General features: G+C 46.0%; 2 protein-coding genes across 2 annotated transcripts in view; one reads left to right on the top strand and one right to left on the bottom strand.

Annotated features, from left to right (window-relative positions):
• C8A (complement C8 alpha chain) overlaps positions 1-2954 on the top strand; it is a 71779-nt gene extending 68825 nt beyond the window's left edge. The window contains exon 11 of the mRNA XM_055586944.1: positions 2443-2954. Within this exon, the coding sequence (XP_055442919.1) occupies positions 2443-2594 (152 nt within the window). The 3' untranslated portion in view covers positions 2595-2954. The remainder of the gene's footprint in view (positions 1-2442) is intronic.
• A 10465-nt stretch (positions 2955-13419) lies between these two features.
• The window catches only part of C8B (complement C8 beta chain), a 43415-nt gene continuing 33282 nt past the window's right edge, over positions 13420-23552 (bottom strand). Inside the window, exons 10-12 of the mRNA XM_055586943.1 lie at positions 20193-20346; positions 17770-17838; positions 13420-14533 (exon numbers count right to left, since the gene is read on the bottom strand). Coding sequence (XP_055442918.1) covers positions 14382-14533; positions 17770-17838; positions 20193-20346 — 375 coding nt within the window. The 3' untranslated portion in view covers positions 13420-14381. The remainder of the gene's footprint in view (positions 14534-17769; positions 17839-20192; positions 20347-23552) is intronic.

Here is a 23552-nt window from a genome sequence, read left to right as displayed (position 1 = left end):
CTGCCTGATATCCTGTAGGAAGAATTCCAAGAGGGGTAAGCCAAGATGTGAGTCAATTCCAGAGTCCTTATGAAGGAAGATGCAGAGAACAAAACCCAAGCAGAACAATTACATGGGCCAAGCCTGGTACAGTTTCCTCATGGGAACTGGAAAAAAAGAAACTGCCTGTTAGGTGTGTAAGTTGGGAGATACACAGAAAATCATGCAGGGTTGATACTGCCCAGCTCCAAGGCCCAGGGATTTCTTAACTTTTCAAGCAGAGTTTGGACTGCGTTTCAGCCCCCATTTGCCTCTTTGGCCAGGCAACTTTCCAGAGGAACCAAAGGTCAGTGAACAGAAAGAATTACAAGTTCTGCACCAGGCACTATTGCAACACTTCATGTGCATGAACTCCTTTATCCCCCCAAGAATGTGATGTTGTTGCTGTTCAGTCGCTAAATTCTGTCTGAATCTCTGTGACTCCAGGGACAGCAGCACGCCAGGCTTCCCTGTCCTTCACTATCTCCTGGAGTTTGCTAAATTCATATCCATTGAGTCAGTGATGCTTTATCACCCCAGTTCACAGATGAGGACAGGGGGGCAGAAGGAAGGTGAAATAATTTGCTGGGTCATCTATTTGGGGAGAGTCAGAGCCAGCGTTTGGACCCAGGTTACCTAATGTTAGGACCCAGACTCTTAACTGTTACATTCTACTAATTTACATTCTAAGACAGGGGTCCCCAACCTTCTGGCTGTGCACCTGTAGGTGGCATTAGATTAGAAATAAAAGTGTACAATAAATGCAATGTGCTCAGATCATCCTGAAACCATCTCCCCTGCCCCCCGGTCTATGGGATGACTATCTTCTGTGAAACTGGTCCCTGTGCCAAAAAGGCTGGGGACTACTGTCCTAAGAATCAGGACATGTGGGGAATGAGGGCAGAGAGTCTGAGATGAGTGCACTGACTATCACTCTAGGGAGTGGACAGGGAGGATATGGTCCAAGTGCTGGTTATAAGGTGACCTGGTTTAAAAGAACAGATGTCGGCTCTATCTGAATGATTAGAATCAGAGCATGTCAAAGGCCCCTAGAGCCAGGGACGTGTTTGGATTCCTGTCCACACAGCATAGTGCACAGGGAACAGGGGGTGTGGACTACCCAGAGATGCCTCGCCAGTGACCCAGTGCTGGGCTTGGTGGTGACCACGCTGTCACATGATCCATGGTGGGCACTGGAGAATGGGGCATGATAACATTGATCTAAGGGGTGGCAGGGCACAGAGTGCTGGGTCCTCCTCACAGCCCTGTTTTCCCTGTAAGATTACATTCAGTCAGTTGCATTCAGCTCATGGGGGTTCCATTAACCTTGTTCTAAGCAGGGTATGGACCTTGGGTGGCCATGAAGCTATCAGACTGAACTTTCAGCCAGACAGAGATCAATCTAGCAAGGAAATCTAAGGCTGGGGAATCAGCCGCCATGGAGACCCACTAATGGAGGGCCTGAGGGATTTTCCCAGCAAATCTTTGCCTGTAGGGACCAAGCCACAGAGGTGAGAGGAATAGAGAACCCTGCTGTGGCTGCCCCACCAGGGAGTATAATTACAGAGCTGGAAGGGACTTGAAGATAATCTAACCCAATGATATTCACACTGGGATCTGATGAAGGCTAGGGTCTCCTAGGGGCTGCCCCAGGGGAGCAGGGAAACCTAATAGACACCCCAGCTTCAAATAGGACAGCCTCACTTTCATCTGACTTCCATGTCGGGTCCCATCCAAGATTTCATTTAAGGAAAAAACAACAACAGTAATGAAAAAAGTTATGATGGAAAAACCCCATTGGATGAATCCATCCTTTTCCTTTACAGAGGTGAAAACTCAGGCTAAGTGAGGAGATGGGCTGGTCCAGAGGCATACAAACAGCAGAAGGCATCAGTCCCAGGCTGGAGGGATTGTGTAAGCTGGGTTTCCAGAGACAGTGCATGTTCAGCACACGGGTTCTGATACTCTGTGCAGAGAATCTATCAACCACTGAGGCTCCATCAGAGACCTAGGGGGTTGGTTTTTGAACCCTCATTTAAAAGCCCAGTAATCCTTTCCCTAGGGATGTCTGGCTGGCCTTTGTCTGTGAAGCTCTAGCTGGGATGAGCTCCCTCTCTGCACACACTTCACTGGCTTGGAGTCATTCTTCCAGAGGCACACGCCTCCATGCCTCTCTCTGCTATCCATCTTCCATGGAACCACAGGTTCCAATTTCATGAGGCTCCCAGTGGCCTCTTCTCACTCCACTCAGAGTTTCAAATTAAGTGTGAGGCAGCAAGCACAGAGGTCTTGGTGGGCCACACCCAGGCATTTCCCCAAGGAGAGCTTATAGACCACTCTAGGGCGGTGGGATGGGCTTCACTCTTCACTATCCAAGCTGCTGCTGGTATGCTAACCTTGTTTCCTGGGAAATCATCCATGCAGGAGCCAAGGCGGATGGTCGTTGGAGCTGCTGGAGCTCCTGGTCTGCTTGCAGATCAGGCACCCAGGAGAGGAGGAGAGAGTGTAACAATCCCGCACCCCAGAATGGAGGTGCCTTGTGTCCAGGCCACGGGGTGCAGACCCAGGCGTGCTGAGTGCCTCCGGGCACAGGCTGGAGCGGGGACAGGGGATGTCACTGCTTGTGCTGACCAATGGATACAGACCTCACTCAGCTGACAGAAGATACCCATCAGCATGGACTTTTTCTTTGTCCTGGACCAGACTGCACCATCAACAACCAACAGTTCTATCACCCACATAACTCAGTCAAAACTGGGTGTTGAGAGGTAATTAGAGGGTTAGCCACTCACGGAACTTTGGATCATCTAAAAGGAAAAGAAAAGAAAAGGAACTATCTCCATCCATGTCTTAGAGGAACTTTTAGGATGGTGGAGGGACAAGGCAGGCAGATACTTTTGAAACCATCAATTACCAATAAAACAAAATACCATGAGAATAAATGATCTCAGTTCTTTGATAGCATTTGTTCATTTGGAGATCCATTATTAGTTAGCAAGATAACTGAAACAAACAGAAAAATTAAAGACTGACTCAAGTTCCTTCAATTTTCCTTCACTGGGACTCAACATATTCTTATATTCCTTCAATTAATCTCTCATGTTTGCTTGAGTTCTTACCACAAATATCACCTTTCTCCCACTTATTTTCTCATAGCACACTAGTCTTTTCTTTCATTGCCTTTTTCACAATTAGTAATTATATATTGGATCCCACATTTCCTGTGACTATTTTTGACCTCTCTCCCTCTGGATGGTAATCTGGAAGGCAGGGATCAGCTTTGTCTCATTCAGCACTGCATCCCCAGAGGTCAGGGCTGTGCCTTGAATCTGAGGGGATGAACAAGCATCTGTGGGTGAAAGGAGGGACTGAACGAAGAGTCACTTCAGAAATGTGGTCTCTCCTCCACTCCCAGAGAAAAGTGTGAAATCCATGCATCTGCTAGACACCTCAGGCTTCCCTTTGGATTCAGCTGGTAAAGAATCTGCCTGCAATGCAGGGGACCTGGGTTCAATCCCTGGGTTGGGAAGATCCCCCAGAGAAGGGAATGGTTCCCCACTCCAGTATTCTGGCCTGGAGAATTCCATGGACTGCATAGTCCATGGGGTCACAGAGTCAGATGTGACTGAGTGATTCTCCCTGTGCTGTGACTTTGCCCACCTGTGGAAAAGCCAGTCATATCAGCCTGCCTCATTGTCCCCACGGTATTCCAATCAGCCCTCAAGGAGTGAACATGGGTGTTGCATTGAGTTTTCTGTTGACCCAAAGATTGTGAGCTCCTTAAGGGTAAAACCTGCCCTCCCAGTTGGTACAAAAACTGTGTATTGACTGACACACACACACACATACATATATATATATATATAATATATGTATATATCTCCCAATCCTTCCAGAATTCTCCATCATGCATGCTAAGTCACTTCAGTCACGTCCACTGCTTTGTGACCCTATGGACTGTAGACTGGCAGGCTCCTCAGCCCGTGGGATTCTCCAGGCAAGACTACTAGAGTGGGTTGCCAAGCCCTCCTCCAGGGGATCTTCCCAACCCAGGGATTGAACTCGTGTCTCTTATGTCTCCTACATTGGCAGGCAGGTTCTAGTACCATTAGCACCACTTGGGGAGCCCCCTCAACCATTCATATATATAAAAAAAATCAGAAGTTAGGGTCACAGGAAGTTAACTGCTGAATTAATGCCAAAATATATGGCACATAAAATAAGTACCAAAGGAGACAAGTGAAAGAGAGATTTGCCTTTCCTTGTGTATATTAAATATACGGAATGGGGCTTGACCTAGACCTTGAGGGATTTTTGAACTAGTTAGAAAGGGAGAAGAACTTTAAGATAGAAATACAGCATGTGAGAAAGTTTGAACCCGAGAAAGTGTATTAGGGGTGTGTGTGGGTGTGTATGTGTTGGAATGGGGAGCAGGGAATAAATTAAGTTATATACAACACTTGGCACAATGCCAGTCATATGTGAAATTATTAGTGTCACTCTTACTGTTACTATTATGAACTAAAGCTTATAGTTTAGAAGTTTATTTCTTTTTTAAAAAAATTTTTATTTTATTTTTAAACTTTACAATATTGTATTAGTTTTGCCAAATATCAAAATGAATCCGCCACAGGTATACATGTGTTCCCCATCCTGAACCCTCCTCCTTCCTCCCTCCCCATACCATCCCTCTGGGTCATCCCAGTGCACCAGCCCCAAGCATCCAGTATCATGCATCAAACCTGGACTGGCAACTCATTTCATATATGATATTATACATGTTTCAATGCCATTCTCCCAAATCTTCCCACCCTCTCCCTCTCCAACAGAGTCCATAAGACTGTTCTATACATCAGTGTCTCTTTTGCTGTATCTGTACTCTAGATTGATCTGAAAGGAAAAAAAAAGACTCTCATATTGCTTCTCATCCTGTCATTAACTTACTTCCTACTTTTTAAATTTATCATAAGTAATTTCCATTTGTTATTTATTGGGGGCTTCCCAGGTGGCGCTAGTGGTAAAGAACCTACTTGCCAAAGCAGGAGACATAAGAGACATGGCTGTGATCCCTAGGACAGGAAGATTCCCCAGAGAAGGAAATGGCAACCAGTATTCTAGCCTGGGCAATCCCAACAGACAGAAGAACCTAGCGGGCTATAGTCCATGGGGTCAGGAGAGAGCCAGACACAACTCTGCGGCTAAACAACAAGAAATATCTATCTATCTATATATATGTATATATACATAACATACATATGTGTGTATATATATATATATATCTGAATCTCTTTGCTATACACTTGAAAGTAACACAATGTTGTAAATCAACTATACTTCAATTAAGTAGTATCACTTCAATTAAAAATAAATAAATCAATGAAAGCTTCCCAGGCAATTCCAATGCAGTCAAGGCTGAGCGTTCCTGAGAGTGGAGGAGTCATTACACGCTTGTGAAACGCATGACAAAAGGGCCCCGCAGTGAGGTTTACCTGTGTACTCTATCTGGTCTTAAAGAATACCTCTTAGGTGTGTTTTACGAGTCCCACTTGACAGCTAATGAAACTGCGTCTCAATGAGGCTGCACCTGGCGGGTCACAGAGCCGACAGGCTGACGAGGGTGTGAACGCAGTCCATCAAGCATGCGCTCCCCAATCTTTGCTCTGGGCTCCCTGCCAGTGGAGGGATGTGGTGCGAGGGTTGCAGGGGATAGGGGAGAAACAGAGGCCAGGGAACTCATTAGGAAGTGTAGTCCTTTAGACACAAGACGAGAACACTGGGATTAAACAATTGCCTGGCTCACCTGTGAGCCAAAACGACCAGCTGAGCAATGCCATCTTCCTGTCGTCTGAACCACAGAAGCAAGGCCAGTGTCTGCCCTGCTCCTCCGAGGATGCTGAATCCCCAGCATCTTTAGAAATGAAAATACAGCACCAGCAGCAGCAGTTTCAGCAGCAGCAGCAGCCACCCTTCACCAGATCAGCATCTCTCCCTCTCCAAGAGTGTCTGGCTCTCATCACACAAAAGGCATAAAACCCGTCAAATGTATTCTCCCTCAGGTCTTTTCAGAAGATCTATAATCTACAGTTTTATAGGTAGTGGATGTAAAAACACGGTTTAAAGATATAATCTTCAGCTTGACAAGGTGTCTTTTGAAAAGTAAATTAATGACAGAATGAAAAGCAATAAGGAGAGGCTTTTTTCTTTTTTTCTGCTTTGAGATAGAGGAAGATCTAAAGAGTTCAGCACTCAATGAATCTCTTCTGAACTAGATGCCTTTAGGGTGAAGAAAATGGACAGAGAGAAAGGGGAGGCTTCAAAAACCATGGTGCAGAAATGAGAGACAGTAGAGGAAGCCGCTGGGCACTGTTTGAGGAAGGGCAAGTGATTCAGCTTGACAGAAAGAGGCTTATCCTCTGTGAAGAAAATCGGGGAGGCTACCCCCTTGCTTGGGATATGGGCGAGCACTCTAGGGACCCCTGTACCAGGCCCTAGGCTGGGTGCTGGGGAACAGAAATGAATCAGAAACAGTCCCAGCACTGGAAGAACATCTGGTCTGATGGAGGAGGCCTGTGAACGGGGCCTCAGGTCCCAAATCAGCAGAAAGCCCAACCTGGGGAGCAGTAAGACAGCCTGAATAGGACAGGAGATGATGGCCAGCAGAAGCTAAGAAGTGTGTGGGAGTTGATTCAGTCAGTAAAGAATCTGCTTGCAATGAAGGAGACCCAGGTTTGATCCCTGAGTCAGGAAGATGCCCTGGAGATGGGAATGGCAACCCACTCCAGTATTCTTGCCTGGAGAATTCCACGGACAGAGAAGCTTGGTGGGCTACAGTCCATGGGGTCGCAAAGAGTCAGACACGATTGATCGACTAACACTAGAAAAGCAAAGAAAGGTAAAGAAGGGGTTGGACATCTCGGAGGAAATAGTGTGTGCAGAGCTGAGAAGTGGCCAATTTCATGAGGGGGTGGAAAATAGCTACTGCTCAGCTCCTGGGGTGGTCACTGGTCCTCCTCAGGCTGGGAAGAGCTGAGTTTGACATTTTGGTTTGGTCATGGGGCCTTCCTGAGGGCTGCAGCTTGTGGTCCTAAGGAGATTTCCACAGAAGGCCACTTTCCAGTCATGACCCTGCCCTCCTTGAGAGGTCCTGGAGCTTCAACACTCCATAGACATCATATTGAAGCGTAAAAATCTAAAGCTAGATTCACAAGGTTTTCTCTGGTCTGACACCATGGGTCACGCCATCTTTTCTCCCTTTGCAGACTTTGTGAGCCAATAGACTAAAAAATCTGTTGTCCCTAACAGGACAACAAAGCCCTGAATGCTGAGCCCTCACCACTCTCTGATGTCATTTCCTTCCACTCACTCTTTCCACAGCCCTGCTGTTCCAGTCATGGGAGCCTTGTTGCTGTTCCTCATACATGTCTGGCTCTCTCAGACCTCAGGACCTTTGCACCTGCTTTCTCCTGCACCTGAAATGCTCATCCTCTAAAGGAGTTCATCCAAGACTCACTCTTGATTCACTCCCCTCTCTGCTCAAATAATTCCCCTCTAAACAAGTTACCCTCTTTTATTTTTTCTCTTACGGAACTCATCACTACCTGAGATTATAAATATTTTTCCCGGTGTGCCTCCCCTCATTAATACGAAAGCTTTTTCATGGCTGGATCCCCAGTATCTAGAATAGTGTTTCTCCTTAGGAGAGGAATAAATAAATATTTGTTGTCTGAATGAACTACTGAATTGGCCAAAAAGTTTGTTTAGTTTTCTCCATAAAAGCTTATGGAAGATGCTGAACAAACTTTTTGGCCAACCTAATATTTCCAATTTAATCCCCTGTATAGGCTTTGTGTCCCCTCCAGGTTTTTGTACATACTGCCTGAGAAGCACTGCTGTCTACTGGCTCCCACCTTCTCCCAACCCTTAACCAGCACTCTGCAGGCTAAGAATTAGCTGTCCGTTTACCCAGAAAGCCAACCCTGACCTCTTCTGCTCCCCTACACTTCATCAGATCCTACTCCCTCACATAGCTCTGGATTCCAGAACTTTCCATACCCCATCACTGTAGCCAAGTTACACAGTGACAGCTTGCAGGGCAGATGGGGACTGAGATTTACTTTTGAAGCCCCAGTATCTAGCATAGCTCTTGAACACCTAGGAGCTTCCCAGTAAAAACTGGGATGCTGTTCTCCCTCTGCTCCCTCCGTACTAGAGGCAGAGGCTCTGACACAGCCTCTGCACATAGCATGTAGGAACTGGTGAGAGACAACCCCGTGGAAGACGTTTCCATAGTACTCTCAGGTCCTACATCCTTCCTGGCACTTCAGAGGGAAGCCCACACCATACATTTAAGAGAGACTCTCACCTTTTCCACCTTAGTGAAGGGAAAACCATCAAGCTGAATTAAAAATTATGCATTCGTAGCTTAGAGACTCCCCCCTCCTCTGGGAGAGAGAAAGGAAAATATGTTTCCCTCCTATATTAACAGCTTAAAATGTGAGATAAATCCTCCCATCCTGTTTTTCACAAATGGACTTTGCTGTCCAATGGCATGATACATGTCTGACGGATCTATTTATCCATTCTATTTCTTTAGAGATAGCAGCTAAGAAGTTTTATCTATTATTTGTCTCTCTCCCCCCGCCCATTCCCATTTTCCTAACCAAGCATGTGGAGCAGGCAGTTGATGGATGGATGGTGTTTGGGATAAAAGGGACCAGAATCAGATAGTTTTCAGGATCTGAACAAACTGGCTTATTAACAAGGAGGCCCCTTTGGCGGGAGGTGGTGGAGGAAGAAGGAATGGGTACCAGACAATGGCCAGTGATGGATGAAGGAGCACCTGGGGTTACAAGGTGTAGACACGAGATAACTGCGGGCCGCAGCCTCCAATAATGGGAGTGTCCAGGCTCCGACGCAGCCTCCTGCACAGAGGTGAATGTCAGACCAGCCACTTGCTTTCCTTTGACAGTCCTCCAAGAATTCCCTGCTGTAAAAGCAAGTCCCATTTCCTCTCCTCTTCCATTCTGTAAAATGCAATCTCCACGCTCAACCAGGGAGAGCCGCTAGGCAGAGTGCTAACGAGCAGATGTCAGGCAGGGTTGGTTTCGCAACCAAGCAGGGGAAGGCAGTTGAGCATCGCTGTGGACCAAGCACTCTGGGATGAGAGCAGTCCCTTTGCATGTGCCATGTTATACAAACCTCATGCTTGTGCTGTGGGGATTACTGACCCTATATTCTGATGAAGACACAGGCACAGAGGGGATAAGGGAATTATCTAGGCTTCTCAGCTAGGAAATGGTGGTGTGGTGTCTGATGCCTCTGTCTGCCCCAAAGTCTTCTATTAATAAATGACTCTGCTTCTCTAGTGGAGGAATGCCAGACCAGGGGCCTCTCTATCTCTTCTTTGAAAGCAGGCAGGCGGGTAGGCACCCACCCTACAATGAAACTGGACCTGCAGCAAGCTGGGGAGCCCTGCGGCAGCCACCCATGGACTGAGGCAGTTCCATCACTTTCAAGCTGTGTGGTCTTGGGCAAATCACTCAGACTCTCCGAGGCTCTGTCTCATCACCTGTCAAAGGCAGATAATAAATCCTTCCTCTTGCAGGCATTGAGAGGATTAAGCTGGATTAGGTATGTGAAAGTTCTTTGTAACTGGTAATGCCCTCTGCAAATATTAGTTATTATGCTGTTACATTTTCCCTTAATAACCCAGAGCTTGGGATATAAAAGCCTTCCATGTCCTTTATTAAGATATCTCCTAGGAGCTAAGCTATTTTATGTCTTTCTTGTTCTTGTGTGTTACAGTGGGTTTAGTACCGAAATGTACTAAACCAGTTTAAAGCAGTCTGAAATGACTTTTTTTAAAAAACCCAAACACACAAACCATAGTTCTTGCTGATGTTTTGAAAATCCCCAGAAGCAGTGATGTCAAGGATACTATGGAGCGCTGACTGTCCCAGGTACTCTCCTGAGTATGGTTAATTCACATCCACCTGAAACCTAGGAGAACATTGCTGTGACTATCCCCATCGTCTAGACGTGCAAACGAGGCACAGAGGGGCTCGGAACTTGTGTAAGGCCACAGAGCTAGGAAATCACAGAGCCAGACAAGGATACAAAAGCAGCAGCGTGGCACCAGGGCACATACTTCTCAGCACAGCCTCACTCTGTCTCTGTTCGCCTGTTTCCAGCTCTGCCCAAGAGGTCGTGGCGCTCCCCACACCTAGCCCCCCACCCCCACCCCCCACCAAGGAATCACAGCAAACTCACCCTTGAGTTTCTGAATCCCTCATCCCTTGGTATTGGAATTAACGCTCCAGAAAGACAACTCAAAGAGGAAGACAGCAAATAGAAACATCTGATTTCATGACAGCATCCAATAAACAGGGGTTCTCAAAGGTGTCAAGTGTACTATCCCGCGTGCTGCTGGTGGGGTTTAGGTGGTCATACTAGGTTTAATACTAATCCACAAAGGAGAAAATGAGGTGAAGACAGGATGTTGGAAGATTTTTTTCTAAGTTTTTCTTTATTCCTCTCCTACCTCTGCCGCACGCTGGGCAGGCTTTTTAACCCTCTTGAGTTTCGGTTTCTTCCTCAATATATATATGTGCTTCTCAGGTTTACATCACCAATGAAGACAGTTTTCAGCTCTCTTCCTCTGTAAAGTTTCCCTGGAGATTTCTGGTGGTCCCCAGTATGTGTCCCAAAGTCCCCTAACAAGGATTGTACTTTCAGCCTGACCTGCATCAACAATTTTCCTGCCTCTTTTGTTTTACTCTTCTTCTATAGTGCTGTTCCCCAAGCTGACTGGATGCACCCCCCGTCAGTGCTGTGTGGACGCCACACTCTCAAGGTCGCAGTACCCCAAATTTTATGATGCCACCATCATGTACCACCGATCCACTAAAGAATCTATCTGGCCTGGGATGGTTCTGCCCTTGGCCCCACTCACATTCCTTTTCATGAATTCATGCAACAATGACTTATTGTTGCCTGTTGTGCCAGGCCCTGTACTGGGTACTTGGGACACGTGAGTGCAGTAGATAGACACTATCTCTGCTTCAGGGACATGATATTTCAGAAAGAATAGGAGACAGCAAACAAACTAAATACAGTATCTGGAAAGCCTGGAAACACTGGCAAATAGACAGCTGTCATTAAGGACATCTTCAACCTGTAAAACAAAATATGTCCAACAAGATGCTAATTACAAAGTCCCCAGGGAGACCTGGCCGAGTGTCCTGAGGGCTTTCTGCTCCAGCCCCACTCTTCCCAGTGGGATTTTTTGTATATGTGCTTGGGAGCAGACCAGAGCCCTCTCCTTTAAAACAAAAATGCCATTTTCCTCTGGATTCTCTGCCAGCAGATGCTCTTCTCCCGGCCTCAGCATCTATGTTGATTTTCATAGTCAGCCCATTCGTGGCAAGTATCATGTTTCCCTTTGAAGCTTTCCCTACATGTCACCTGCTGACTGTATTAATATCTACCCCATCAAATTCAAATAAAGATTAAACGAGATGATGCAGGTTAAAAGATTTCATAAACAGAGTAGTGCTCTATAATTGGCAGCTATTATTATTACTACCATTGTGAAAATAATTATAATACTTACTATTCCCACAGAAGTTATATTATTATCCCAAGGTCACAGAGGAAGTGTAGACACAGAACTCCCTGTCTTGACATCAAGCACATGGCCGAGCCCCCAGCATTTCAGAGATTCACACTCTGAGATGCAAAACCCACCCACCCCCAGGTATCCCGGGCTGTGATCAAGCGTCCAGGACCACTGCCAGGCTACACACTGCCTGGCCCCGGGCCCCACGGATGCTGCAGCTCCTTCATGGGGATGCCGGTGTGAGCTACAGTTGCCAAGGTTTTCCAAAAGCACAGTCTGCATTTATTTTGTTTAATTCTTACATTCTGTTTCAGCCTCCTCCTAAATGCATTTGTTTGCAAAAAGAGCCACGAGGGGAAGTTCAGCCCACAAATAAGAATATAATTATTACACAGTTTAGCTGTGCCTGGGCGTCACCCGGGTATTCACCGGTGCTCTACAATTCAATTGTCTCTCCTTCAAGACTGTATTTAATAGGATAAACAATTTCTGCTAAATGCAATAAACGTGAACCTGCGCTGTCATCTCCATAATCAACTCAAATTTACCATTAGAAGCGGTGGCTGTGATTGAGATTCAGAATTTAATTTGGCAGTGTTGCCTTCCACGTCCCTGTATCAGCTTCATGGGAGCCTGCCATCAACCCAAGACAGAACCTCTCTTCCCCATCTCTGGGGAATCTTAAAAGAAGATAGATTATAACACAAGAAAATTATACAGCCTCAGTATAATGAAAAAGATAAAACATTATTGGATTAGCCTGTTGAAATAACAGCAGACGGCAAAGCAATAATATTAAGCCAAACAAGGACCTGGACCCGTCAGTTCAATTGCAGGGGACATGAGGATGCAGAAGGCAGACAGAATGGACAAGCATGCTGCAGCAAGCCCTGAGCAGTAAAGGATCGGCTTCTTCTACATTTTTCTACTGACTCAGTTCCAGAGAGCTAGGTGGCATGATTGGTGGGTGCTCGGGACCTGTGCTTTGGTGTCATGGACATGTTATGGTCTTGGGTCCAAGTACCTAGCCCAGCGGCAAACTTACAGCAGATCACGTGGTTGAAAACAAATCGGTTGAAAATACACATGATGAACCAATTCACCTTCAATCAACTGTTTTGTTTTTCCCCCACCAATTTGATTTCAACAAATTCACATGATATGCAATCCAACAGGAAGTGCCTGAGAGCAAAGAAAATATTAACGGATGTTCTAATGAGATGGAATGAAAGAGAACAACAAAGCTTAAATGATCACTTGACTCAGTCTAAAAAATAAAAATATTTTGGTGCTTAGTAACCTAAAGATCAACTGTACTCTTATTCTCATTTTTAAGTACTTCCCTTCCCAAATGAGATTTTCACGAAAGCATGAGTGAGCAGACTACAGCGTACAGAGGCACAGAAGGTTTACACTGCCCATCACTCCACAGCCATCAGCTTGAACATTTCCTGATGTGTTTCCTCTTCCAACCACCACCTCTCTTTTTTTCTTTCTTTTTAAACTGTCTCTCATTCAGTGATGAATTTCCCTTGTTCTTCTCTCTTGTTCAGCATCTTCTCTGGGTACCCACTCATGTCACAACAACTCAGCTCTGCCCCAGAACACACACTTATTTCCCGTGCTCGGCATCAAAAGGAGCTGAGGAACCTGGATCCATGCTCTTTGGGATGCAGTGGGTGGGGATTTGTCAATCACTCACACACACACACAGTACCTTCTTCTACATTTCATAAGAAATTCCTTGTTAATCCAATGTCCGATACGGAGAGGAGGGGAGCATCACTGTTAAGAGTTTAAAACTCTGGAGCCTGAGTGCCCAGGTTTGCAGTCCAGCTCCCCCACTCCCTAACTGTATAACCTTGGAGAAGTAACTGAACTCTTCCAAGCTGGCTCTCCTGCTGTTTGCTGCTGCTGCTGCTAAGTCATTTCAGTCATATCTGACTCTATGCGACCTCATAGACAGCAGCCCACCAGGCTCCCCCGTCCCTGGGATTCTCCAGGCAAGAACACTGGAGTGGGTTGCCATTTCCTTCTCCAATGCATGAAAGTGAAAAGTGAAAGCAAAGTCGCTCAGTCATGTCTGACTCTTTGTGACCCCATGGACTGTAGCCCACCAGGCTCCTCCATCCATGGGATTTTCCAGGCAAGAGTGCTGGAGTGGGGTGCCATTGCCTTCCCCGTCCTACTGTTTAATAGGGCTAATAAAGTATCCACCTTATAAGGTCTTGAGGATGGAATGAATGAATAAATGCACTGAGCACCATGGCTGGCACACACTAATCATTCAATAAACCTGAATTCCCAAATGACATGATGAATGAGACAGTATGTCCTCAGGATAGGAGCAGTTTAATATCTATTCAAGGATCCATCACTGGGAACCTACTCTGTGCAGGTCACTGGTGGATAGTGGGACTTTCACATAGACAACTTCCAACACAATCCCAGCTAGTAGTAAATGTGAGTAAAATAAAATTGCTGAGCTGAGCAAAGTGAAGATTATCAGGATGGTTAAGCCTTTCAGGAGACCCTAATTACTGTTTAACTTACTATTTGTTCAAATCGATGTGCACTTGACAAATAATATCTTTATTTTAAACATTCTGAATGGCACAGCCCTCCACCCATGGGCCAGCTCCAAATGGGAGCAGGTGTGGGGCTGAGCTGGCTTGATTTCTAAGGGCTCAGCACTTATGCTGCGTTGAACCCACAGGAGCATCACCTGCTAAATGCTTTTCCTTCCTTAACAGTTAAGTGTTTCTGAAGCAGGGCCCGAGCAGGGGGTGCCCCCATTTCCAGGAGGTGGATTGGTGCACTGCCTTTGTCTTGTTTTATGTCCTCCAGAACATGGAGACCAGTTTGACCAGCAATTCCACTTCCCATCGATGGGGACATCTATAAGAAAGAAGGTCAATGAATGTTAATTAGCCTTTATTATACACTAGTGCCCTACAGGAGGGGTGAGGTATATAAACCCTAGGGCACTGGGAATCTGAATCTCTGATGTCCCCACTCCAGTCCACTCTCCTTCTTTTAGGCCACTAGCTCACTATGCTCCTTTCAACCACAGGGCCTTTGCACATGCTGTTCTCCTGGCCCCAAATACCCTTCTCTCCTCTGTTCCTCTGGTCAATCCTATTCATCCTTCAGATCTCAGTTTAAGTGTTATTTCTGCAGGGAAACCTTTCCTGATTCCTAATTCCCCATCAATATTTCATATTTTAAGCTCTCAGAGCATTTTGTAGCACTTACAGTAGAAACAGACGATTCAAATGATGTTGGTCTTTCTAAAGAGCAATCTCCATGGTGAGAGGAATTATATTTGATTTTCCCACCACTGAATGAACTCCAGCACCTAAACTGGCACATAGGAATCCCTGAGTCCATATTAGTAGAATAAATGGTTTCTAGCTTAGACACTTCCAAGGTATACAATGCTAGATGGTTAACTTCTTCTCAGCATATCAAATGGGAGCTCTGTTATCCACAGTGGTCGTTGAGTGCTTTCAGTGAAGTGATAACACCGTGCTCACTCCTCCTTGACATTTGCCTTTCCCTTTAGGATTTCTGGTTGTTGATGAGACTGGAAAATAGTCAATTACATTCACCATGATGGATATGCACATGGCTGAGCCTCCGACTTGCAGTGTAGTTCTGGGTACATTATTTAATATCTCTGGGCCTCACCATTGGTAACATGAGATATCAGGAGAAGGAGATTTCCAAGGTCTCCTGCAACCAGTGGAAATCCTGTGATTTTTGTCATTATACTCTTACTGGACAGATCACTGTCAGGGGTCTGGTTGAGATATAGCAGGAGAGGGGGTGAAGAAACCCCTGAACCCTTTACTGGGGAGGAGGGCAGAGCAGGCACCAAGATCAAAGGCAACAGAGACAAGCTCACTGGACCTGAAACTGGGTCCCTATATCTACCATGTGGGCAAGTTAATTAGGTGCCTACTGAACCTCAGATTCTTCATCTATAAAATGGGGGTATTGGCAGTATCTACTTCATGAGGTTATTGAGAGGATGAAAGTATTTAATATACTTGAAATAAAAATTAACTATATATTTTGCTCCAGAACAAATATTTATTTTGCTCTTCTGATGGGTTAGGCATCCTTCCAAGTGCTTTTTATGTCTCAAGACAGACTCAAGATAACTCTTTGAGATAGTTAACACATTATTGACCAGGGGATTTTTGCAGAAACTAACACACGTGACATTAATATTGCATATGTGTACATGCATGCGTGCTCAGTTGTTCAGTCATGTCTGACTTGATGGACTGTAGCCTACCAGGCTCCTCTGTCTAAGGGATTATCCAGGCAAGAATACTAGAGTAGGTTGCCATTTCCTCCTTCAGGGGAGCTTCCTGACCCAAGGCTCAAACCCATGTCTCTAGTGTCTCCTGCACTGCAGGCAGATTCTTTACCACTGAGCCATCAGGGAAGCATTAATATTGGGTTGACCAAAAACTTTGTTCAGATTGTTCCATATGTTCTTATAGAAAAATGTGAAAGAACTTTGTGGTCAACCCAATACATCTCTGGTCAATGATGTGTTAATATCATCATCTCCATTTTAAAAATGAGGAAATCAAGGCACAAAGAGGTCAAGTAATTTGCTATTAAATGATGAGATGGAATTTGAATCCATGCTGAGTCAAAGCCCTCACCAAGTTGTCGGCTACCAAATGGGGTGTGTGTGTGCGTGTGTGTGTGTGTGTGTGTGCGCGCGCGCACGCACGCGCGCTCAGTTGTTGTCATATCTGATTCTTAGTGACCCCGTGGACTAGGCAAGAATACTAGACTGCACTGCCATTTCCTCTTCCAGGAGATCTTCCTAGTGGAGAATTTAATACATGTTTGGTATTTTTATTGGATATGCCATTTCTTTTTTTAATGGTATCACCAAAAATGCACAGAAAGGAAAAGAAACAGGCGGGGGTGGGGGATAGGCGGTGTTAAGAATTCTTAGATAATAAACTGGCTTAAAAAATGGTAATCCAGTCTTTCAGTTGTTAATTAAACAGCAGTAACTGTGTGGGAACCTGAGGACTCAGAGATATAAACAGGACATGATCCCTACTCACAGACAGGGAGGGAGACACACACAACCCAAAATAGAATGTGCTAAGAGCTATAATAAACACATGTTCGAAGTCCTATGGGATCCCACAGTAGAAATTAATTCTACTTGGGTTAGAATAATTTTTACAGAAGAAAGGGCATCTGTGTTGGATTTTGAGGGTTGAATAGGAGTTCACTTTGCTAAGTCACTTCAGTCATGTCCGACTCTGTGTGATCCCATAGATGGCAGCCCACCAGGCTCCCCCATCCCTGGGATTCTCCAGGCAAGAACACTGGAGTGGGTTGCCATTTCCTTCTCCAATGCAGGAAAGTGAAAAGTGAAAGGGAAGTCGCTCAGTCATATCCGACCCTTTGCGACCCCATGGACCAGGCTCCTCTGTCCATGGGATTTTCCAGGCAAGAGTACTGGAGTGGGGTGCCATTGCCTTCTCCAAGGAGTTCACTACATTAAAAAAAAAAAAAAAGAAAGAAAAGAAACATTCCAGAATGATTTGAAGAGATGACTTGCGGCTGCCATGCGTTAGCAGTCTTGTAACATGGAGTACTCTCAGTTGTGAAAATATAAAGTCAGGAGTCAAGATGGATCTCAAGGGCTTCCCTGGGGGTCCAGTGATTAAGAATCCACCTGCCAATGCAGGGGACATGGGTTCAAGCCTTGGTCGGTCCAGTAAGATCCCACATGCAGCAAGGCCACTAAGCCCAGGTGCCACAACTACTGAGCCTGGATGTTGCAACTACTGAAGCCCACTCTTTGTGAGAGCCTAAGCTCCACAAGAAGCTATCACAATGAGAAGCCCGCACCCCGCAATGAAGAATAAGCCCAGCTCCTTGCAACTAGAGAAAGCTTGCACTCACATCAGTGAAGACCTGGCGCAGCCAAAACAATAAACAAATAAAGCTTAAAAAAAAAAGATGGATCACAAGTTCATAGTGTCCAGTTCCCTAGTCTATGCCCTGACTTTGCTCTTACCCTTTTGAATTATTTTCTGGACTTCCCTAGACTTTCCTTTCCCAACCCACCCTCACAGACTCCTTACTTTTCCGGTGTGTGACTTCACAGGCCGAGCCTTGGAAGCCAGCGGGACAGATGCACTCACAGCGTGTTCCTGAGAAGACAAGGCGGAGAAAACGTGAATCATTCCATGTGAAACACAGAGCTCCTGGAGTTCAACCCTCCCTCCACTTCACAGCTTTTCCATTAGGTTAAAATAGGACGAACGTTTAACTGAATGGTTTGAAATAAGAAGGTTCAATGCCAAGAATATCCACTCCTTTCTTGAAGGTCCTTTGCTCATGAAAGGGTGTTTATTCCACCGCAGAAAATGATGTAGAGCTACTGAGAAAAATTACCCATTAGCTGACCTTTGACCTAAACTTATGGATTTTGGGGGTCAGAAGATACATTACTGAGGTCATTGGGGCCAGTGGTCACTGGTGCTCAATTTCACATCAAGTAATTTCCTTGTCTCTGCTTGAACACCTCTAGTGATGAAGAACTCACTACTCTTGGACGTCTCATGCTACCTTGGGCTTCTCTTGTGGCTCAGCTGGTAAAGAATCCACCTGCAATGCAGGAGACCTGGGTTCAAACCCTGGGTTGGGAAGATCCCCTGGAGAAGGGAAAGGCTACCTACTCCAGTATTCTGGCTTGGAGAATTCTACAGACTGTATAGTCCATGGGGTCGTAAAGAGTGGGACACATCTGAGTGACTTTCACTTTCTTTCACTTTTCACTTTTATGTTCCCTTTGGTCGGTTCTGACATTTTAGAAATTATTCTTTATGTTAATCTGTCACATGTCACCCTGGAGCTTCTCTCACATCAACCACATGAACTCTTTTTACAGGACTTTACAGGCCAGGCCCTTTCAGTCTCTGGCTTCCTTTTCTTCCTCACCTCCAAAGTAGAGCCTCCAGGGAGTCCCAGTCTCTAGGTCTAAATTACACACAAGGCAAGGGGGATTTCAGCAACCCTAGATCAAAATCTGGAGCAGGTGAATGGATCCTACTTCCTGCTGAACTGAGCCTCACTTACAGGTCCTGTTCCTGAAGGAGAACTCTCCATCCTTAGGCTGTCACTTATGCCTGCTTTGCTCATCTCCATCCCCTCTGAGAAGCTAGATACACATCCATCCGTCTCAGCTGAGCAGGTGGGATCTTTCTCCCCGAGAACAGATCTCCTCTCATGTCCCCTCTGTTGAGCTCACTCTACCCACATGAGTTCTGCCGGTTGGCTCCCTAGGCTGGGATCTGCCGTACCCAGGTGCTCTTGGCACCCTGTTTCAGCATTATGCTGGACCAGACCCTTCCTCAGCCCATCTAAACAAGAGCAGACAACCCCAGGCCCCAGCCCTGCCCATGTTTACTCTGCCCACTGCGGTGACCCTGGATGTGACCCTCAAGTTAGCAATGAAGTTCTCATGGCCCATCTATGCTGCCACCTCTCCATCCTCCAATTGTCTCACCATGTATTGGTCAGGATATGCAGGAGGGGTTTCCCCTGCTCGGCCCAGGGAGGGCCTTTTGTCTGACCAGACGTCCCTCCCCACTCCCTGTTACAGGCGATAGCATCTCAGCTTGTCCCTGCCTTCAGTTTAATGCTTTCCCTTGTGGCTAGAACCTAGGTATCCTGACAGCCCAAGCAGCCTCTTCTAGCTGCCTGCATTCTGACTTCCTGGTCCTAACACTGGTACATTTTAATGCAACTTTTGGGTCAAGTCTAGCTCTCCTGCTAGTCTAAAAGCTCTGCAAAATCATGGATTCTGTCTGCCAGTGAATTCAGCTGTGGAACAGCTGCCCAACTTTCACTGTACACCGAATTATCTGGTAGGCTTTTTAAAAGGCCAGTCCCAGTGATTTGCTTTCACTGTTTTGGGCTGAGGCCCAGGGCTTTGTGTCTGTGAAAAGGTCCCTGGGTGATTCTCACATGCACCTTGACAGGAGCATCGTGCACCTTGCCATTAGTGCCACCTGAGTACAGGCGCCTCCTTAGGCCAACCCCACCTCACTGTGCTCCAGGAAGGTGGGGACTTTAGCAATGGTGAGTCACACCCCAGCCACAAATTAGAACTACCAGAAGAGGAGAGGGTTTAGCCATCCTGATGAGGGTCTCTTCCCTAGAGTTTCATGTGATGATCACATTTGGGGCTCTAGCATCAGTAGTTCTAAAGATCCCCAGTGGTTCTAATGCCCAACCAGGGTGGAGAAGCTCAGCTTTAAAAGGCTCCAAATGGCCAGGGGCTCATATTTTTTTCCTCTGAGACAAAGAAGGGAGCTTTATGACAGTCCCTGGAGCTTGAGACAGAGGACCGGGGAAAGACCTAGAAATTGCCCTGGAGACACACATCAAACCTTGACCTAGAAACACACCTCTGGAAGCTGTGTGGATCTGACAACGTGATCTGGCCCCAGAACCAGCCCATCTAGATGGTAGCTTCTACAAATGACACTGGAAACGGTACCTTTCAGGACAGGGACTCCGTTCCCCTGGCAGGGAGCACACTGGCAGGAGTCGACTTCCTTCTGGAACTCCTCCAGGGCCTTCCTCATGTTCTGCTTCACTGTGCTGGAATAGGCAAAGTCTGTGGCTGTCACCAGTTCATACAGAGGCATTACCTGGGAAAGGAGCAAAGGCATTGATTTCAACAGAATACATTGGTCATATAGTAACAAAAGCCCAAAGTAAGGCTCCATAGGAATGGGCAGGTTTGGTGCATGCAGATCACAGTGGATTCATATGGAACTGGATGGACAGTACAGCACGTAGATGGACACCCCATCCTTTCTCTTTCCCATCCCACCCAATAGCCACAAACAAGCCCATTCAAGTTCAGGTCAACAAACACTTGCTGAATACCTTCCAAGTGCCAGGCATGAAGCACAGTAAGGAATAAGATAAAATCCCCACTTCACTCCCCCAGAACTCAGCATCTAGAGATACAGACAGTTGTACTAACAGATACTTACAGAACAGTGGTTACAGGTAACAGTGGTAACTTGTAATGGGTAGAGAGGAAAATGAAGTCACTCAATCATGTGACTCTTTGCAACCCCATGGACTGTAGCCGGCCAGGCTCCTCCGTCCATGGGATTTTCCAGGTAAGAATATTGGAGTGGGTTGCCATTTCCTTCTCCAATTGCAGGACAGTAACCAGGGTAGAGAGGAGGAGCTTGTTAATCTCTCTTTGGTGGGAGAGGGGAGGTGATTTGCAAGCCGCTCTTTGGAAGTATTATAGGAGCCCTGTTCCAGCAATACCTCCACCCCAAACCTGTGAAAATCCTTCATGTCATGCAAGAGCCACCATTAGGGAAACTTCCCCTGAGCTCTGAAGCTTCCAGAACACCTTCCTACTATGAAATGCTCAGCATACTGTCTACACTACTCATCCAATGCAAATTCTACCTCTTTTCTCCCTTGTGGTCAATGTTTTGGGCTGAAGTCCCTTTTCCTTCATCTCTAAATAGACTGTAAGCTCCTGAAGATCAGACCTATATACTGCTCAGCTGTGTCTGGAGGGTTCATCCCCAAGCTTAGTGAGAGTGGCTAATAAGAGTGGGTAGAAGGATGAAAATGGAATGGGAGGCCTCATTAGGGTAACAGCAGCTGGCATGGAGGCCAGGGTGTGGCAAGCAGAGAGAAAGATATTCTCAGTGGGCATGGCAGTGTCTGAGAGCAGGAGGCCACAGATATTTGTGGCCTTGGAAAAGACAGAGGCAAAGTCCAAAGAGGTAGTTAAACATGTTCAGAGCCTCTTGGCTCAGAGTTTCAGCTCCAGGGTCAGGTTCCTCGCCAGATTTTGTTTGTGATCCTGCGCTAATCCAGCCCTGGAGAGTTTAGGGTCCATCTAAACACAGGCAATCATGCCTAATAGAAGCCTCCAGTGGGAAGAAAATTGCTTCCATTTCTTAATGCATCTGATGCTGACCTTCACTCCAGTGGGCAAAGCAAGGCCCCTTGGTGGTCCCATTGTCTCACCGTTTTGTGGTCAATGAATTGATCCAGAGGCTGTTTGCAGAATGGTCCAGCTTCTGGCCACACATGGTGGGTAGGCGGGGGTACATAGGGGGTTGCTGTACACCCACAATGAGCTCCTCCAACAGCCTGCTCTCCCTGCCAGAGCACCTCGAAAGGCTGCCTTTAACCTGCTTTTAACCTACCAGGCATTTTCCTACTAGTTCTAAGATCTGCTCCAGGAGATGAAGTCAGTGGCACTGTGTGCCAGGGGCTGTGCTATGATCCTCCTTCATCCTCGCACGGGAGCAATTACCAGCGCCACTTCAGGTGAGGTTAGGTTGACAAACTGATTGAATAGCAGTGCCAGGACTCTAATCCCAAATCTGTGCTTCTCCTACTAGTTCATGAAAACTGGTTAAAAATGGTGATTATTCTCCTTTCCCAACCTCTATCCCAGGGTTCTCCAGGACAGTCTGCTTTGGGACTTGGCAGCAATTCCTAAGATTCCCTCCACAGTTTCCTTCTTAACTTAATGTGGCTCACTTGTCTTTTTTTTGGTTTGCTGGTTCCTTTTTCCTGTCTTTTTCTCTTTTGTCCTCTTCTTCTTTCCTCCCTTCCTCCCTCTTTCTTCTACATCTCTTCCCCAGACACCCAATCCTAACTACTCACATTGATCATTGGTTCCTCAGCACACCTGCACTCATGAAAACTGTTGATTACATTGCTGCACAGAGATGGTGGTGGTTGTTCAGTGGCTAAGTTATGTCCGACTCTTTGCGACCCCCTTAACTGCAGCACGCCAGGCAGGCACGGTCTATAAAACTCCCTGCAGGTGTCTATGATGGACCCTGGTGATTGGCATTCTTGATTATTGCCATAGCCAGCATTCATTAGTTGCTGAACTAAAAACATATGTGATCTAACTTAATCTTCACAACAATCTTAGGAATCAGGTAAACTTCTGTATCTCCATTTTATAGATGGCAAAGCTGAGGCACAGAAAACTTAAAGAAATTTACCAGAGTAACACTCGGTAAGCAGCAGCAGATATGAACTGTTACCATTGTGATTTGTGCCCTTTCAGAATATATTTTTGGAAGGGTAGATGGACAGATACTTATACCAAATTGATGGCATAAGAAAAGCACATGTTTACATTCCACTTTTTTCACTTAATGTCATATTATGAACATTTTCCTATGCTATTCAATAACCCTTGATAAAATGATTTTCATGACTACAGGGTATCCTGTTGTCCGGTGGACTACAATGTATTCAACTATACTCTGTTATTGAATCTTTAGATTGCTTCCACTTTTATGTTTCCTTTGCTACTACAAATATGGTTGTCCTCCCTTATCAGTCAGGATACATTCCAAGACCCTTGATGATTGCCCAAAACCATGAGGAGCACCAAACTCAACATATAGTATGTCTTTTCCTATACCCATATACTATGATTAATTTATGAACTAAGCATGATGAGAGATTAACAATGGGAACTAAAAATAGAACAATTATAACAATACTCTGTAATAAAAGTCCTGTGAATGTGCTCTCTCTGTCTCTCAAAACATCTGATTGTACTGTAGTACCCTTCTTCTACTTGTGATAACATGAGATCATAGCGTGCTAGCGTGATCGGCTGAAGTGAGTGAACGACGGAGGCATCATGACATAGTGTCAGGCTACTGTTGATCTGCCATCAGAAAGCTCACCTGCTTCGGTGGTCCTGGATTACTGACCCATGATCATGTCAGGGGTTGGATGTCAGGAGCAGATGGTGCTGATGGCTGGGGATCCCAGGTGGGGATGCAGTGGAGACAGAGCAAGATTTCATCCCACTAGTCAGAATGGCTTGCAATGA

Source organism: Bubalus kerabau, chromosome 6 (genome assembly GCF_029407905.1).
Source record: "Bubalus kerabau isolate K-KA32 ecotype Philippines breed swamp buffalo chromosome 6, PCC_UOA_SB_1v2, whole genome shotgun sequence".
NCBI lineage: Eukaryota > Metazoa > Chordata > Mammalia > Artiodactyla > Bovidae > Bubalus > Bubalus kerabau.
Note: the sequence above shows the minus strand (reverse complement) of the source record. Positions and strands in the feature narration are given on the sequence as shown.